At 46.1% G+C, this 19,835-nt stretch overlaps 1 protein-coding gene across 2 annotated transcripts in view; it reads right to left on the reverse strand.

Moving 5' to 3' along the window:
- PTBP2 (polypyrimidine tract binding protein 2) overlaps positions 1–19,835 on the reverse strand; it is a 212,911-nt gene that overhangs the window by 120,101 nt on the left and 72,975 nt on the right. For both annotated transcript variants that reach the window (XM_086954720.1, XM_086954715.1), the window contains exons 4-7: positions 16,857–17,029; positions 4,358–4,501; positions 1,464–1,625; positions 1,269–1,379 (exon numbers count right to left, since the gene is read on the reverse strand). In XM_086954720.1, coding sequence (XP_086810846.1) covers positions 1,269–1,379; positions 1,464–1,625; positions 4,358–4,501; positions 16,857–17,029 — 590 coding nt within the window. The remainder of the gene's footprint in view (positions 1–1,268; positions 1,380–1,463; positions 1,626–4,357; positions 4,502–16,856; positions 17,030–19,835) is intronic.

Consider the following 19,835-nt stretch of genomic DNA (forward strand, 5'->3'; position numbering starts at 1 on the left):
TAAAGGTTCACCCCCCAGCGCATTCTGACTCTGTGTTGGGACCAAATTCCTCTTGTTGTAGTTCCAATAGTTCTAGTGTTAAAGCTGCTCCTAACACAGTAGCATCACCTTCACTACCAGTTAAATTCACAGTGGGAGCTGTTGCTTCACAGATATCAGCCGAATTGTCATTGGAACTATTACGTGATGCAAAGTATTTCCGTAGCTTGAGCTTACGAACAAACTTGAAGACATCAATTTTTGTGGTCGCATAATCAAAATTTTCTTTTGGACTATACGATAGCCCCAACGAGAGTATTGAAGTTTCTTTGGGTGTTAGGTTCACATTTGAAAGATTAATGACCGCTTGTGAGTTGGGTTGGAAAACCTCTGAGGTAGCTATTGCTGTTGAGCTGCCTGCGGTTTGTTCCACTGCTTTCTGGTGCGTGAGAGAATTTGGCACAAGTGGCACACCCGAGTCATGTTCACATACATATATATATACACATATATATATATACACACACATATAGATAATATGCATATATAAATATGCAGCGTATATTTGTATTAGAGCGCATTTATTAGAGTACCCTGGCCAGCTGTTTAACAAAAAGGTTAGAATTTAGATCTAATGATTGCTAACGAAAACCTTTAGCAATAAGGACATTACTAAAAAGGACTGCAGCAGCACCTTTCCTCTGACTGAATGGGTATCCAACATTCTTAGAGATACATCCTGTCAGAACTCTATTGACTCCCTTTGCTGGCCCACAACATCTTTAAAATCAGTTGCATCGTTTACAAAACCACCACGACCAGCACCCTTGCTCATCTTGCAGGTAAGCTCACGACCTCTGTTGGTCCTTGGCTCTTGCAGGTAAGCTCACGAACTCTGGTGGTCCTTGGCTCACCAGCATCCATGACACAATCAGACTGTAGACTAATAAGTGTATAAAAGAAATAAAACCAGACCTTGGACCTTTTCCATGTTTGCACTGAGGACTTGACCACCATATTCAGATCCATGAGGACCACCACCAACAATGCTCCAATTTGGTTAAGAGTTAAATACTGACCTCTATCACAATGCATTAACTGTCTACAAACCAGTGTCCCATACAAGTATACATGTCCCTTTATACAAACATACATGTCACTTATTGGCATTGCACTCAAGAAAATTGGGAGGAAATGTGCAGCAGCTTTAGGGCTGAATTTTTTTAATACATTCAACTTAATGTTATGCCAAACCAAAAATAAAGGGGACCCCAGAAATGTCCACTTACTAATTTTGCTTGCTGTGCATTTACTGGATCACCATACTGCAGCAAAGCTTGAAATTGGTTATTCTTAGTAAATGTAATAATCTTCAAGACCGCACCAAACTTGGAAAATATCTGTTGAAAATATAAAAACATTATAAAAATGTTCAATTAATTAAAAAGGAGAGGGGCAACAAAATCATTGAAAGTTCAAATTACCTGGTGAAGGACATCAAGTGTCACAGGATAGTACATGTTGTCAATAATTATTCTTAAAACTGGACTCTGGCCAGAAGAAACTGAAATGTCGCCAGTTGTCCCAGTTAGAGAGGAATTCGATGTATGTACGGATGTAACAGCCTGAAGAACAGCTTGAGCTCGCTAAACAAAGAGTAGATTAAAGACGTTACTTTACTTGCATATCTCTTGATGACTATAATGCAAAGAGGAAGAGTTCACTGTGGTTGTTTTTTCACCGAGTCATGCACCTTATCTAGCTTCACTGCCACATCAGCGAGCATGCTGGACCACATTATGGTCACAAATGACAGTCATTAGTGAGAGAATTTGGCACAAGTGGCACACCCGAGTCATGTTCACATTCAATCACTCTTTGTACTTTTTCGTTTTTATTATTTTCATTTTGGAGGATGAAACAGTAGGGCCTGAGGAATGAAAAGGTCTATCCTTACGTTTGAGAAACCAAACATACAGAGCATTGTCAATGAAGAACTGAATCAAAATAAATTACTTACCTGCAACACCACTTCTCCAAGTAGACAAAAGCACTGCTTTCATTACCCTTAGCTTATTGCACAACCATGTATATCAGCCTCTAGAAAATAAAAAATTCAACTAATCTATCTATTGGAAGCTGGGAAACAAGGCAAGTTCTATGTCAGACTACATGAACCATACCCTCTGAAGTTTACACTTGCAGGGTTAACTTAACAATGCTATAACAGTGTGCTCTGGAGGAACACAAAACGCTATCCAAAGTTTAGCCTGCTGTAAAACACCACTCATGTGGTCCCAAAACCTGAAACAGTCTGACTTTTGCAAAAAAGAAAAACACCTCAAGTTCATAAAAGACATGAAATCTGTCTTGTTCCATCAAGCCTTCTCAGTCCACAACCCTGAAGTATTCAGCCACCTGTATCTTCATTGATTTTTTTTATTTTTTTTAAATTATTTTTATAGAGACCAAACATTTAGACAGTTCCATTTACAATTAAGCTACAGAATTGGTTATACAAATTTCATAAAAAAGTGAAACAAACATTAATTCATCAAATTAGTCAGATAAGAACACGAAAGCATTCCAGTCAATTAAGACTGAGAAAAAACACATCGGAAACATATGAAAAGGATACTAGTTCTAAAATACAGTCCTAGCAACACTATTTCCTTATCCAATCCATTCGGCCACAGGTGCCCAGACTCGGGTCGCAAATTGCCGCCGTCTCCCCTCTTTACAAGAAAATGCAGAAAATTCTAAACAGTGTATGGCTAACAATCTTGCCCGCCACTGTACAAATGTAGGTGCTTCCGGCGAGAGCCACTGAGAGGTAATGCATAGACGAACCTGTGACATAGCGATAAATATAAGAGCTGATTCGTTAAAGGTGTTACCACCAGCTAATATATTACCTACATCGACCCCAAAAATCACCAGTGCCGGTGTTATTGAACATTGGATCTTAAGTGTAACATTAATAAAATGCTCGATGTCATCTAGAAAGGCACGGAGCGATAAGCAGGAATAGAACATATGTATTGCATCGGCTGCCAACAGCCCGCATCGTGGACATGTATTACCTTTTGTGGCCCCCCATTTTGCAATCTTAGCAGGCGTATAGTATAAGTCCAGCATAGCCATATAGCTTTGAGTTTTTAGAGAGCCAGATACTATAACCTGATTAGCAAGTTCCATCACCGAACTTAAATCAATACATGCTAAACCCAATTTCGCTTCCCACTTGGCATTTTGAACAGTCAAGTCATCCGGAAATGTTGATAAAACATAATGATATAGAATACCTATTCTACTTCTCTTTTTTATCAGCTCAATAATAATATCTTCATTGATGTGCTGAGTTAGTTTCCGCATATTTACTTTGCACTAGGTAAACCATCACTCAGGATAACTCAGGCAGTAAACTTTCTACTTCATCTCCATCAGTCTCTTCCTTTAAAGATTTGGACTGCCATGTAAGGGAGAACCAACTGTTCTGCCTCCTACTGGCTTCTCTTTTTCTATACATCAACCCCTCCTTGTGTGCAATCGGGTCATGTTTCAAGGAGCTACTGAAGTTGGTGGCACAATCAGTGCTGCAGGCCCACTGGTAGCATTTCATGTGCAGTCCTCAGTATAAGGCATACCCCTCTACAAGGATCTTACCAGTAAATTAAATGTGCCAACTAGGTGTAAGCCAATTTTACCATGCTTAAGGGAGAGAGCAAAATCAATTTAGCACTGGTTAGCACTGGTAAAGAGCACATAGTCCTAAGGCCATCCAACAAAAACAAATTCAGCAATAAAAAGGTAGTGTGAAGGCAAAAGGTTTGGGGGAATACCACCCTAACGCTGATAGGTCTAACAGTATGCAACTCATCATGCTGGAATATCTTCTGTATATATGTAGCCTTGATGGTTTCAAGTACTGCCTCTTATTGTGCTTTTATTTTCACTTCCATAACAGACGCGGACAATTCAGACACCACATTATTCATTACACTGGTTGTTTACTCAACTATTCAATAAATTCCATTTTGTGGCGTTTATGTTAATAAATACGAATCTGGTAAATGTGTGAAGAGCTAAACCTTGATTGTTTTAATGGTTATGATCACTGCTAAAACAGCAATGAAAAGGTTTTTAAAATAAATAGAAAAACGAGTTATCCTTTCCAAATTAATTTCTTTTCACATTTTCTCTAATCATTCATTAACAGACCCACATGCTGAGAGGTCTCCACTTCAATGGCAACACACACATACGAAAGGGCTTGGGAATCCGTCATAACTTCACTTTACCATAAAAGAGCAGGCACTCATCATTCTCAGTTTCGGAGCACTGCTTAGGGCGTACTAAATGCAGTGAAGATACTTACCTGATTTAATGGAACATCTGTTTTCAACTCCTTATGATTAGAGTACTGGATATAGACAGGTTGGTTACGAAGATTGGGAGTCATTGTTTTGTAGTAATTAACAGTTGTGATTGCTGCCTCTTCACTACCCATCTCCAAAAACGCCTGCAATGTCAGAGAAATGGTTATGTAATTTAATACACAATACTAAGCTATTTACCTATTTAGGAAAGAAAAAGGTACGGGAATTTAAGCAATTGCATAATATATATATATATATATATATATATATATATATATATATATATATATATATATATATATATATATATATACACCCAAAAAAAGAGGTAATTGGTGGAAAAGTCAGAATATCATTAACAAAATGGTTGTCTGGGTTTTCAATCTTAGGAACTTATTACATTTTAGTCTAACAAATTAATTGGGTACTTTTAGCTCAAAACCACTCTCCAATGACCTATAAAATCACATGCCATTACCTCTATTATCTCAAAATACCACCACCCTTAATAAGTGGCAAAAGCAAACATGCACCAATGGAGTAAGGCTCCCACAATAACATGGATTTTGGGCATCATCAGTCATGCTAAAGCAAAATAAGTGTTGAATAGGAAACATCTTAATAGCAATTCAGGATTTACAATATTCTACTGTCTGGATAATTTTATCAACTTTGCTGCACAACACTATAGTACAATGTACAGATATCAGCAGAGAAGAAAATATTACTTGTAATCTTGGTTCTCTTGTAGGGGATTTCCATGTATAGTCATAAGCCCTTGAATAGTCCTGCCCATGTACGGGGACCCTAGAGCACTTCTTTTAAATATATCTTCTTAAGTGTATATTATTCGCCTTTCTTCAGGAAGGCCTGCGAAGACACTTAAGAGATAGAGAGACAATAATGCAGCCTAAATGCACAGTCTACACTGGGCTCATCTTCATCTTGAAGTGAAAAAAAGATGCCAGTAAACTATATTTTTGTGTAATTTTGTAGTGTTTAACACACAAAGAATTCCCTTCACAAACTCCTTTTTTCATGATGGTGATGAGAGAGAGGACAGGGTAGCCTCATAGGCTGACATTATATGTCTTGAATATAGACGCTGTGTCCTTGAGAATCCAGAGACCGCTAGTATCCCATCATGCACAGTTAGTGGCAGTTACTGCTGTTCTGTTTTCTGGCTCATTCTAACAAGATCCTGGAGCTTTGAGTGCGACCAATTTGTTTTTTTACTTTAAAATTCACTTCTTAATTTACCAAACAGGTACTTCACTCGATGTCTTCGGCCTTTCACTACCCTTTTCCAACTTTTTCCAACAGGAGTTTCCACTGTTTTCAGTCAGATATGGCATCTCTTTTTGATAAATGTCCAGATGTGGTAGGAAAGCGGCCAAGACTGATCCTCACAGTGTGTATATTATGCTTGCCTGCAAGTCATGTTCCTGGCTCTTGTCTGATCTGTAAAACTTTCTCAAAGCGCACTCTGCATGACTAAGAAGAGTCTACTCCAAGGAGCAGAGGAGAGGATAAAAAGCAGGCCCAGTCTTCAAGTGGGACTTCTGAGCGAGGAGAGGATCAGTCCTCTACCATGGCTCGGTCTTTAGCCTCTGTGGGGCTCCCAAGCAGAAGAAAGGCTGAAAAACGGCACAGGCATCAGTAGACGTCACTGACAAGAGGAGGTACAGCAGCAACATGTTCGCCATCAACCCAGGTCTCTGGCCAAAAAGACATTGACGTTCCACATCGAGAGGAAGAACTTAGAAGTCTTTTACACCGCCGATGACTAGGACAACCTGATCGGCGTCAGGAAGTCCACGACAGACGACAACTCGCAGGTCACCATTCAGGTCCTTATTGTCCACGTATTCCAGCAAAACGACATCTACTCACTGTCACAGTCGCTCGACGTTGAGAAACCGCTGTGAACGAGTAGCTAGACGTCGAAGGGGATGGCGGACTTGTCTTTAGGGATTTTGTCAGCCTCTTCAAGAGGCGTGCAAAAAGAGGAAATATATACATTGGGTTCGGAGTATTCCTAAACCTATTCTCGGTCTAGGGAACTTCCCTTTCCCTCACAGATGCCAATGCTGACTCTTCAGAAGCCTCCACCTCAGCTACCAGATGTAACTGTAACTCCTCCTCCTCCTCCTCCTCCTCCTCCTCCTCCTCCTCCTCCTCCTCTCCACCAAGATCAGGGTCTCGCACTAGACAGTCTCACAGACGAAGACACTCCACTATCATCGGTTTCATAAAGGAAGATCTAATTCGAGACATACAAGGGACACCTCTCCAAGCAGAAGGAGACACTCCAACACTCGCCCCGTGTATTTCACCAGTGGATGACATATCAACCTTTCAAAAGGTTCTGGTGTGAGGTGCTCCCAAACTAAATATGCCAGTGTCCACTCCTCCTTCAGTTAAGTCGGCTCCATCCAGGCTGCAAAAGAAATGCCGTCCTCCAGACCAAGACCCTCATTTCCTGCGGACAGACCCAGCTCCGGATTCTATCATTGTGGTGGCAGCGAAAAACAAAATGGTTACAAACCGGTAGGAGCAGTTTTGAAGCTTGAAGAGTTTTCTGGATTCACATGCTGTGCATTATTCGGCCACCTAGTGGTTGGGTTCGGAATAGTCCTGTTTTTTTTGTTTTTTCCACCCTGGTTTTGGGCGTCTACCACCATTTGGTGCCTGGTACCTCCCCTGTGTGATGTCAGACAGCGCCCTGTTGGTCGTTGTGCGTGGTAGTCATCTCCGGATTCTTTATTCAGATTGTGTTCTTATTTTGTAGTTCATAGCTGGTCATTTGAAATAATTATTACCCAACACTAGGCGGCAATCTATGCACAGATATGAATTCAGCAGCCCACATGCCTCGAACGCAGACGTATCTGGTCATCCCAGTTTCCTCTCCTCTGGTCCCACTGATCCTCCAGACACTTCTGCAGCGGTCTCATGTAAAGCCGTGCGTGTGGCGTGAGGAAGATACAAGAGGCCATCGACCCAAGTAGAGAAGACACCGTCCTCACTGTCGTAGATGGAGTTGTCATAAGAGCCTGAGCCTTCCGAAGGAGTGATAAACTTCTTTCCTCTGAAGGAGACACGCTTGCTGACAGCGTATTGATGGAGGCTCCCAAGTACTGTAGGCATTGGACCGGAGTCGGGACGGATTTGGACATGTTGATGTGCAACCCCAGTTTGTTTAAGAGAACGGACGTCTTCTGGAAGTGCGCTTGAGCTTCCGAGAAGGAGGATGCCTTGATCAACCAATCGTCCAGGTACAGGTAGACAAACACCTTGTTCTTTCTCAGGTGTGCTGCTACCACTGCCATGCATTTGGAAAAGGTCCTGGGCGCAGACTTCAGCCCGAACGGCAACACTGTGTATTGATAGTGATTGGCGCAGACTTGGAATCGCAGGAACTTCCGGTGTTTCTGTGCAATGGGCACGTGGAAGTATGCATCCTGTAGGTCTATCGCGCACAGCCAGTCTCCCCTTTGCAGTTGAGGGTAAATCTGGTGCAAAGACAGCGTGAGAAATTTTTCTCTGCGAATCCACTTGCTTGCCGCAAATCCAGAATAGGCCTGAACTCGTTCTTGTCCTTTTTCCGGACCAGAAAGAATCGTGAGTACAGACCTTTTTCCCTTTGAGACAGAGGAACATATTCTATCGCCCTTTTCCTTAACAGGGTATCGGCCTCCGCCTGGAGCTCGCGCAGTTAAAACTGCGAGCAAACCGGTGGAATTGCTGGAGGCGGGCTGGTGAACCAAAGACTGTACCCATTGCAAACAATATTCAGCACCCACTTGTCCCGAGTAATTTTTCTCCACTCGGCCAGAAAATATTGAACGCTTCCCCCCACCGGAGTGGGTAACGGATGACTGGGAAGTAATCGCTCAGGGCCTAGACCCGGGCCTTTGGTCGCGGTGGCAGACTGCTGACCACCTCTGCCCCTCTGACATTTTTGAAAGGGCTTCCTTTGGAACTGCTGTTGCTGTCCAGACTGTTGACCTCGCCCTCTGCCCCGTACCGTCTCTGGAACGGGCGGTAGTTTTTCTTTTGGTCATTGGGCTTTTCCAAGCCTACAGTCGTCAGAGTCTCCGCTTCCGCCTTCATGCGGGCCATTTCATAGTCTGCGTGTTTGTCGAATAGGGTCTCACCCGAGAAGGGCAGGTTGGCCACCCTCTGCTGGGCTTCAGGCTTCAGTGATGTCAATCTGAGCCAAGCGTGGCGCCTCTGATTAACTCCATGGCAGTACCCGTGGGCTGCCAAGAGTGAAGAGTGCGCAGCTGCGCTGATCAGCTGGTTCGACACCAGCAATCCCTCATTTAGGATTTCCATAAAATCCTCCTTCTCCCAGGGGAGGAGGTCGGCGAACTGTTGGGACTCCCAACAGCGCCCCAACAGCGCAAATGCACTGGCAGCCTTCATGGAGGTAGCGGCTGTCCCGCATACCTTCCTGCCCGCTGAGTCCAACCAGCGACTCTCCTTATCCGGAGGCACACTTGAGGACGGGGTGGTGGCGTGCTGCTTCCTTGCCGCAATCACAATGACTGAATCCGGGACTGGAGCCACACTGAGGAAAGCCGGGTCGCCATCAGGTGCTTTATATTTCTTTTGCAACATGGAGGGGGCTGCCTTCATCACCGCCGGAGTGAGGAAAAGCTCCATTGCGGGCTCCACTAATCTAGGCACCAAGGGCAACAGAGGCCTAGATAGGTGCTTCTTGTGGAGAGTCTCAAATATTACGGAGGTCGTAGGCACAGTAAGTTGGATGCCCAGCTTGCTCGCACCCCTCAGCAAGACTTCCTGAATGGAGACCACGTCGTCCACAGGGGATACCCTCGTCTGAGGGGAGGGTGCTAGAGTTGGTGAATAGTTTTCCATGCTGGACGAATCCGTGGTGTATCTAGATCGACCCCTCCTGCGGTGTCGTCTGGATCTCGTCGATTAACGACGGCGACTCCTGGATCTGCCTCTCCGTCCGGAGCGAGATCTAGATCTTCTAGGCTTCGGGCGTTCCGCGGGTGCTTGCGGCTGTGGCCTGACCGGGGACCTCGGCAGAGGTGCCCCCTTAGGCGGCATAGGAAGGGTCAGTGAGACAGACCTTGGAGCCCGTGGCGGTCCGTGTGGAGGAACAGGAGGAGGAGGTGGCGGAGGAGTGTGCGGCGGCGGCTCCTTAGACAGTGGCGGAAGAGGAGTCGGTGACTTCGGCTTGGGGGGCGAATACACCATGGAGTACACAGAGCCCGGTGACTCCCTTCCTTGGTGTAGGCGATCAAGAGGCAGCGCCCCCTGTCGGTGGCCGGCGTCGCAGTCATGCCCCAGAGGATCTGGAAGGACTCCTGGCCCTAGAGCGCCTCCTGGATTATGGGCGCCTTCGGCGTCTAATAACACCTCCTCGACGCCGACGAACGTAGTCTCGACGTCCTATGCCTCGACGACCGGCTTCGCCGCCTCAACGCTCATGATCTGCGCCTTGACGTTGCATGTGATCTCCTTCTCGACGCCGAACATCGAGTCGTCGAGGGGCGAACGGCGGTGTCGCCTTGAAGGCGAGCATAGACGCCGCCTGGAATCCTCACGACGTCGAAGTGTCGACGACGACTAAGATGATGATGACGGCGACGAAGTCTTCGGCGGCGACCTAGACGACGGTCTCGTAAATCGCCTCGACCCAGAGCCCTGGGAAGACTGAGCAGACCGCCGGCATGCCTATCGACGCCGTCGATGCCATCGACGTCGACGAACTGCAACGCTTTCTGGCCTTCTTGGCACTGGGGAGCCCCCCGGAGGCCCCAGCATGGGCAGAGGAAGCAGATCCAGCATACCCAGACCCACCTAGACTCAGCAGCCTTCTTTCTTCCAGTGCTTGAGGCCTGATCTTTCTGTCTCTCAGGGTCCTGGAGGAGAAGGTCCGGCAAATCTCACCTCTCAGGTAGATGAGTAGAAGGGAGGCACAGGATACACACAGGGTGTGGTTCCGACTTGGCCTTCTTCCTAGAGCACTCCGGGCATTTATCAAACAATGCTGGCATTTGACAAAAAAGAAGTGCTCAGAATATCTAGAAAAGGAAGAGGGCACCAAAACACATCGAGTGTAAACACTCACACACTTTAAAAGTGCAAAATTCTTACAATAAACCCAAAAAAGGGAGAGCTCAATGCTCCAGGGTCCTGCTAGCAGGAGCCGGAAAAAAGAACTGGAAGTAAATGGGACCTGCTGGGCATTCTGGGATACTGAGAAAGTTCTGGAAAGTTCTTAAAGGCACGGTATCCCTTTTTGAGCAACATAATGGCAGTCTATGGGGCTTGTCTGTCCTCCCCTCCTCTCCATCATCCCAGTGGCTTTGTTGGTAAAAGGGGGAGTTTTTCTCTATGAAGAAAACCAGGCAAGCTGTGCTGTTTGTGGTTTTGGTGGAATGTCTAGTTGAAGTGCTGGACAGTGTAGCCTGTGGATATAGGCTGCATTATAGGTCTTTAAATTCTCTCTTAAGTGCCTGTGTAGGACTGCATTTTTAGACACCGTAAGAGATTATTTTTGATTTCTCCGGGGCCCACGCTCATGAGCGGGACTATTCACTAGATTATGACTATACACAGAGATCCCCTACTACAGAAGTTTCTTTAGATACTGCTGTGGCAGAGCAGCAGGGGTATGGGTGGGGCTGATGGTCCCATGGGAGGAACTGAGAGTAAAAGAGGGTGTGATATGGCGAGCAGGGTGAGGGGTTTGGGGGTGTCAATGCTGGGATCCGAGGGGGAATAGGTGGAGCGGTTAAGCTGGGGGGAGGTGCTGGGAATGAAGGAGATGGGGAGGGAGGGGGAGAAAGTGCAGGGTGGGGGGGGGAGGGGGGGAGAAAGTGCAGGGTGGGGGGGGAAGATAGTGAGTGAGTTGGTAATGTTATGGCGTGAGGTGGTTGGACAGTGGAGTGTTGTCGTGTGGGTAGTTGTTGAGGTCGAGAGATAAAGTCAAGGCTGATGGGGTTCTATCTATATAGTAAAGCAGAGCTCTTTTGACATCTAGAGTATGCAAGGCCCTTTCAGCAACTGTCTGTGGGTTTTGAAAGAACACTGGCAGGTCTATTGTTTGATTTATATGAAAACGGGATACCACTTTTGGCATGAATTTAGGGTTTGTTCTGAGAACTACTCTATTTGCATGTACTTGAATGAATGGCTCTTGAATAGTTAGGGCTTGCAGCTCACTAACTCTTCTAAGTGAAGTAATGGCAATAAGGTAAGCCACCTTCCAAGTAAGGAATTTTAGTTTGCATGAGTGTAGTGGTTCAAAAGGTGGTCCCATAAGTCTGGTTAAAACGATGTTTAGATTCCAGCCTGGTGAAGCTGGGTGCCTTGGGGGAATTACTCGTTTAAGTCCCTCCATAAATGCCTTAATTACTGGCACGCTAAATAGTGAAAGGTGTTGCCTGTTTTGGAGATCTGCTGCTAACGCAGCTAGATGTATCCTGATGGATGAGTAGGCTAAATTGCAACGTTGTAGGTGCAAGAGATAGCAAATGATGTTTTGTGTCGAAGCATCTAATGGGTTTATGTCGTTGTTACTGCAGTAAATGACGAAGCGTTTCCACTTAGCTGCATAACATGCCCTGGTAGTGGGTCTTCTTGCCTCATTGATTATATTCATGCAGTCTGGAGGCAAGTTCAGGTATCCAAACTCTAAGATTTCAGGAGCCAGATCGCCAGGTTCAGCTGTTGCAGGTCTGGGTGTTGGATTTCGCCATGGTTCTGAGTTAGAAGACTGGGTGTTAGTCGCAGTCTTTGATGAGGCACCATTGACAGTTCTAGGAACGTCGTGTACCATGGTTGCCTCGCCCATGTGGGAGCAACTAGGATTAGCGTCAGTAAATGTTGGCGCATTTTGCGTGCCACTAGCGGTATTAATGGAGCTGGGGGAAAGCGTACGCAAATTTGCCTGACCAGTTCATCCATATCGCATTGCCCTGCGACTGCGGATGTGGGAACCTGGCGGCAAAGTACGGGGATTTCACGTTTTCCGGTTGTCCCCACTGCCGGAAGAATGGTTGGAGCACATTGGGGTGAATCTCCCATTTGTGCATCTGTTGACTGTGCCTGCTGAGCAGGTCGGCTATTTGATTGTCTTTGTCTGGGAGGTGTTCTGCCATGAGAAACATGTTCCTTTGAATGGCCCATTCCCACATGCTTTGAGCTAGGTGTGACAGCTGTGGGGAGTGTGTTCCTCCTTGTTTTTGAATATAATACATAGCTGTCGTGTTGTCAGTCCGGATCAACACAGTCTTGTTGCACAAGTGTTTTTTTGAATGCTTTTAGGGCTAGAAAGACCGCCGTCAACTCCAGAAGGTTGATGTGTATCTTTTTCTGTTGTATAGTCCATAGTCCCTGAACTGTGTAAATCAGGACATGGGCTCCCCAGCCTAGCAGGGATGCGTCCGCTGTCAACACTATTTGTGGGACATGCTCTTGGAACAGTCGTCCTTTGCAAAGGGTTTGTGGGTTCCACCAAGTCAGAGTTGTATGCTCGACTGGTCACCAACACTAGGTCCCGTAATTGCCCCTGAGCCTGGTTCCACTGCCTTGCTAGGCACTCCTGTAGCGAACGCATGTGTAACCTGGCATGAGGGACTATGAATATGCACGAGGCCATCATGCCTATGAGTTGCATAAACACTCGAGCTGGCAATGAGTGTTGAGGTCTGAATTAGCATTTGCATTCAGTTTATTCGTGCTGCGTTCGGATATGCCTTCGCTGCTAGTGTATCTATTGTTGCTCCCAGGTGATGTGGGAGGGTTGCAGGTGCGACTTCGGGTAGTTTAGCGAGAAGCCTAGGCTGTGCAGGAGATGAATGGTCTTTGACATGTGGCTGGCACATTGCTGGGCTGATGGCGCGTGTATTAGCCAATCGTTCAGAAATGGGTACACATGAATGTCTTGTCTCCTGAGATGTGCCACCACTGTTGCTAGGCATTTGGTGAACACCCATGGAGCTGTTACACCGAATGGTAGGACGTTGACTGGTAGTGCTGTCCTTGAATACTGAACCTTAGATACTTTCTGTGAGCAGGGTGTATTGGTATATGAAAGTATGCATCTTTGAGGTCTAGAGTTGCTAGGAAGTCTCCCTGGAGAAGCAGTGGTAAGACTTGTTGGAGAGTGAGCATATGAAAGTGCTCTGACAATATGTACAGGTTAAGGGGCCGGAGGTCCAATATTGGTTTTAGTGAACCGTCCTTTTTCGGAATGAGGAAGTATAGAGAGTATACTCCCGTTCCTAGGTGTTGTAGTGGGACTGGTTCTATGGCCCCCTTTTGTAGCATACTGATGACCTCTTGCTGCAGTAATATTATATGTTCCTGCGACATGGGACGGTGCACGGGTGGTATGTTGGGTGGTGTTGACGCGAGTTCTAGGCAATAGCCATGTTGGATAATTTGCCTTACCCACCTGTCTGTAGTGATGTTTAACCAGACTGGCAGGAATTGTTGTAGTCTTCCCCGACCGGTGTTATATGGTCTGGGGGTAGTGCCAAGAAGTCACTGTTTGGTGTTAGTGGAGGATCTTTTGGCATTGCCTCCACGACCCATGCCCTTTGTATTATTTCCTCTGTGTTTGTGTTTTTATTGTATGTGGATTGCGTATAAGCTTTGTAAGTGGAGGATTGCTACGATGTGTTACCTCGCGCTCCTTCTCTATAACTTGAGCGACAAAAGGAGCCTCTGTGTTGTTGGGACTGAAGGGCTCCCATGTACTTTGCCGTTTCGTTGTCCTTTTTCATTTTGTCCAGAATTGAGTCAACTGCTGGACCAAACAAGAAATCTGGATTCATAGGCTGGTTAAGAATTGTGGCCTGTACTTCATTTTTTAATCCAGATATGCAAAGCCATGCGTGCCTTCTAAGCAGTACGCTTGTGTTAATAGATCTGGCAGCTATATCTGCTGAGTCTAGAGCACACTTAATGGAGGCATTGGTGATAAGCTTTCCCTCTTGTATAAGTTCATCTGCCTGCTCTTTGTAAGGCTCGGGTAAGTATTGGAGAAGTCCCTCTAAAGTATCAGTGTGCCCTGTCATATCTGGCCAGCAAGGCCTGTGTATTGGCTATTCTCCATGAGTTTGCTGCTTGAGCTGCTACTCTTTTGCCTGACGCTTCTAAAATCTTAAGACTCCTTGTCAGGAGGAGGAGCCTCTCCAGTTGTTTGTGAATTCGCATGCTTCCGTGCATTGGATACCACCAAGGAGTCTAAAGGCAGTCGCCCCAAGATGTATGTAGGGTCTACTGGTGCAGCCCTATACTTCTCTATTCTAGGGTTGATGACACTTGCCCTAGCAGTGTCTTTGAAGATGTCATTTGCGTGCTTTAGTACGCCCTTTAACATGGGGAGAGTTTTGACACTTCATTCTGATGCTGCCAGCGTATCAAATAGAAAGTCCTCTTCTATAGCATCAGAATGCATGTCTACATTATGGTAGCTTGCAGCTCTGTCTATTAAGGAGTTAAAAGCCACTGTGTCTTCTGTGGGTGATGGCTTAGCTGGGTATACAGTAGGGTCTGTAATGGGTAGAGCCCCCTCATTGTCTGGCTCACCTCCAACCCCCCATGGTTGTGTATTGGGGTCTACATAGGGGTTTTGTCTATCTCCAAAACCCACATCTGCATCCTTATCTTGATCTTGGTTGTAGTCAGAGTGTGCAGGTGAGTATGGTGTGTATGGAGTAGCAGGCATAGCTGGAGAGATAGGTTGGAAAAGAACAGGAGAGGTAGCACAGTCTCTTTTTGAGTGGGATTTTAGAAAAGCCTTTACTAGGCACTGGTCTTTTCTTCCTTTTATAAACAGTCACTTTCCCAGTATTTGGGTGAATATATAGTTTTGACTGATCTTCTGTGGATGGGTCTGGATGGATGATCTCCTCTTCCACAGTCTTTTGCCTTGGCACCGTAGTGTTTGGTTTGACCTTCTTCGGTTCAATGCCTTTACTCTGTTTGACCGCTTTTGGTGCTTGGATCGGTTTTTGAGGCTTGCCGACAGGTTGTCGGTCCGACGTCTTTTACAAGTTTCACCACTGTTTTTGGACCGAGCGGTTTCGTCGGTTCGGTAACCTGTTTAGGTGGTAGAGGTGTCTTCGGAGCCTATGTCTTTGGCTCGATGCCCCTGTTTGAATTGATGGGCTTCGGCTCGACCGATTTGGTGTGGTCTAGCTTAGGTTTCGGTTCGGCGACCGCCTAGGGCGTATCCCTTTTGCCTTAGTCGACAGGCTTCTTTCCTTTTTCGACAGTCGAACTAGATTTGCTCAAGTCGACAGGCTTTGGCTTCGAAGATGTTAATGGAACGGTGGCCTTTGGGTCAGCGCCCGTTGGCTTTATCACCTTCGGTTCGACGACGTTCGGTCCGAAGACTGTTGTGTCGATGAGTTTCGGTTTCAATGGAACCGGCCTTGGATTAAGTGTCTCAGAAGGCTTTTTTTGTATGTTCTTAGCCAGGCGGTATGGCAGGCTGTAGAACCAGTATCTTGATCTTGGCTAAGGCCTGTTGGCAATGCCTCAACCTGAGTCTCGGATATCGGTGTAGTGTCTGTATGGGGCGGTGTACTCACGGTTCGCCCCTCGTCGCCATCGGAGTCTTCTTCGACAGCTACGATATCTTGTTCGTATTCTTCGACATCGACGATCTGTTCTTCGTCGTCGATATAATATTCAGAGTCGTGCTCGGAGAATTGATCTCCCTCTTGATCAGAGTCTTCGGCGTCAACCAGTTCTTCTTAGTTGAAGATATTCTCGGGCTCTGGTGCCGACCTCTGCATTTCTTGCCTTGCCGCCCGTCGATTCCGGATTGTCTTTTTGGACCGGAAATGGGCACAAGCTAGGCAATTGTCTTCATTATGATCTGAAGACAAGCATTTGTTGCACACTGGATGTTTATCGGTGTGCGAGAACTAAGTAGCACTGCGGGCAGTATTTGAATGGGCTTCGTTCCATCGACCGTCGGTCCACGTGGCGTCGAGAAGGCCTAACAGCCCGATTCGACGACCTGAGTGCAAACTAATGTTAAAGAAGGTTTATCGGTACCGATCGAGAACAATACCGACGAAAACCGAAGGCCTTTTGGCCTTTCTAAAAGTTTATCTTGATTCCGAACTTGGAGTGCTGGAAAGTACATCCGAACCCAATGGCGGAAAAAAACAATCTGAGCATGGAGAGGATGCCCATGCGCACTGTAGTCCAAGGGAGGAGCCACCTATCTTGTGATACTTTGAAGACTCTTCCAGGACAACAATGTGCAATCATCCAGACCCAACATTAGGCGGCGATCTATGCACAGATATGAATTCAGCAGCCCACATGCCTTGAACTATAAGTTATTTACAGTGCCTTTAAATGGCAAAACTCCAATATTACATGCTATATAAAAAGCAAGTCCCTTAATACAGTGTTAACAAATTAAACAAAAAAAAATGCTGATTAAATGCAAATAAAAGTACAATATAGAGCAGAAAAGGCTACCTGATTTTTTCCTTTCAGCATAAGGATGTTGGTAACTTTGCCGAAAGGCAAACCTAAAGCAATTACTTCCGCGTCTGTTACTTCGCCAGGCAACTTTCGAATGTGGAGGACACGGGAAGGAGCAGCATCCATTTTATCATCGCCTTTAAATTTCTTGCTATCATTACCATTAGCTGAAAGAAATAAATCAGCATATAAACCAAACTGCAATCAAAGCATGTTTGCAAATCAAATTGGTTTCATTATGAATAGGTCACCAGCTATGAAGCTCTGCAAAATATTACAAAATACAAAAAATCCAAAGATATAAAACAATAATTGGCAACTAATAGATCTGGCTTTTCTTATTAAAGTGATTGTTAGGAATGGCAAGCTTGTGTCTTTGAAATAGTGTAATCGGTTCAGGAGGTAAGTACTTTGTTGTGGGAGTGGAGTTTCTTTGGTTAGACTGGGGGAGGGGGGGGGGGGGGGGTTTCCCCAGGGTCGAAGATGCACTCTCAAAGCACCCTCAGCTGCAATAGGGCGGCAGGGAGCCGAGTGAGGAGGCCCAATGTTAGTTAATGGGGGAAGCAGGCCTCCAGTTGGTGGCTGCTTAAGAGCAGGCTACAAAGTTGTAGGAGCAAAGCTCCTGGATTTAAGCTCAGGGCAAATGAGGATTCAAGTTAACACCAAATGTACACCCTTGGCGGCACAAGGGCAACCGGGTGCAGGTTTGTCTTCTGGTGCCATGTTACTTTCAATAGGGACAGTCTGCAGGTTCGGGGACTAAGGTCTTCTGGTAGCGACCGCAACTCAGAGATGTAAGTTGGGATGCTGGTGGTTGGTGGGATGCTGGGGGTTAGTTGGACAGTGTCGGTTGGGCCACCCAAGGAAGTGGGGTGCAGGGGTGTCTTTTAGGTTAGGATCTTACCACCAGATCCTGGTCGTGGTTGGAGGTACCTTCCTGAATAAAGCTGGAAGCGTCGGCTTTAGGAAGGTCAAGGATCACTGTATCTCTTGTCTGGCATGCATGAGACCTCCTTGTAGCGTTCAGCCACTCTAACTCGGGCTGTGGGCGACGGGTGCAGAGTGGTGCAGACTTGCAGAAGCTGGCGTCAGTGTGAACAAATCCGGCGTTCACAGGAGACCGTCTTTTCCTTGGAAGGCAGGGAAGGTCGGTAGGGTTCTGGGGGTTGCTGGCTACAGGACACATGACAGTTTCACTTCTGCAGGTCTGAGGTGGAGACAGCCCGATAGGGCTGGGGCCAAGTCAGTGGTGTCCTCTTAGCTACAGCACAGCTGTTCGGTCGTTGCTGGTCTGAGGCAGCAAGTTTAGGGGGTGACCCTAAATAATAGATTTAGGGGAGTTACAGGTAGGTAAAAGGTTGGGACCAATAGGTTTCCTTCCTTGGGGTGGGTACACTCCCTATTATGCCACCCTCCAGTGGGAGGGGGGCATATGCCCCACTCTGGTTGGCTGGGTCCCCCATCTGCAAGCTGGTGGGGACTTGGAGTTGTGCTTCACCTCCCCTCCCCTCCCTGAGGGGTGGGGTTGGCAGAGGTGGGCACACCTCCCTCACAGTTTTCCCGCTCGTTCTCCCACCCAAAGTGGGTGTCAGAACCGGTGGGGTCCAGTTTCTGGAAGCCGCAAAAGGCCTGGGGAATCTCACAAAGGCGGCAAGCCTTTGAAGATTCCCCTCCGTGGACCCTGCCCAACCTGGGGAGGAGGCTTTGCACCTCACCCCAGGATGTGCATTGTTTTAGGCCTTAAAGAGCAGCAGGCTTCCAGAAACCGGTCTGGTGGTGGCAGCTGGGGAGCAGCCAATGAGCCTGGACACTAGTGTTAGGTAATTTTTCAGGGGGCATCTCTAGGATGCCCTCTGTGTTCCTTTTTCATTCAATCCTACACTGGCATCAGTGTGGGTTTAATGTGCTGAGAAGTTTGAATCAAACTTCTCAGTTTTCAGTAAATCCATTATGGTACTGCAGAGTTTGTAATGACAAACTCCCAGCAACATATACTCTTAATGGCAATACTGCACTTACAATGTCTAAGAATTGGCTTAGACATTGTAGGGCTACAGGGCACATGCACCCTCACGTATAGTGCACCCCGCTAGAGGGATGGGTTATCTATGCCAGGGGGCAGTGGGTTGTAGGCATGGCACCCAGGGATGAACCAAGAGTGGCCAGGTCCCGAATAGGTGGCCTGGGCTCACACAAGCACAGTGTGGCGGATTAATACTAAAAATCACTCAACTCTAGAACAATTTTTAAATCAGAATAATAAGTTACAATACTATTTCTGATTCACATCATCCAATTTAATCATCGCATGACGTTCATATATATTTGGTTGTGCATAAATGTCTTCAAATTACAAAAAATGACGTGTGCATTACATTGTAAAAATGCAATCATACAAACTAAATTTTACAATGTAATACACACGTCATGGTTTGTAATGGAAGACATTTATGCACAAACATATATATGAAAATCATGCAATGATTAAATTGTATGAGGTGAATCAGAAATAGTATTGTTACTTATTATTGTGATTTAAAATTGTTCCAGAGTTGAGTGAGTGTTAGTATTAATTCCCCCCCACTGTGTTTGTGTGAGCCCAGGTGCCTATTCGGGACCCGGCCACTCTTGATCTGTATTCACGTGTTTGGCAAACATAAGTCACACAACGCACGTAAAACGAGTGAAACAAGAAAACAATTAGGTTAACACAACACATACAGGTGTGCAGAATCCACACTTCTTTTTTCACCCAGGGATGGATGCCATGTCGACTCTTCACTTTGTTTTGCACTAAAGTACGAGTTAGTTACTTTCATTAACTATGTATCTGGTAGAGCAGATTCTAGCTGTAGATTTCTTCACATAGAATTATCCCCAGGCGTGAGACTGGATCCGGAAACTTTTGTGCCAAAGCATCCCAGCGGGGCGACATCACGCGACTCCGTCCAGAGTCTTTGATGTTAACACTGA

This window comes from Lissotriton vulgaris, chromosome 1_1 (assembly GCF_964263255.1).
Source record: "Lissotriton vulgaris chromosome 1_1, aLisVul1.2, whole genome shotgun sequence".
NCBI classification, from domain to species: Eukaryota; Metazoa; Chordata; class Amphibia; order Caudata; family Salamandridae; genus Lissotriton; species Lissotriton vulgaris.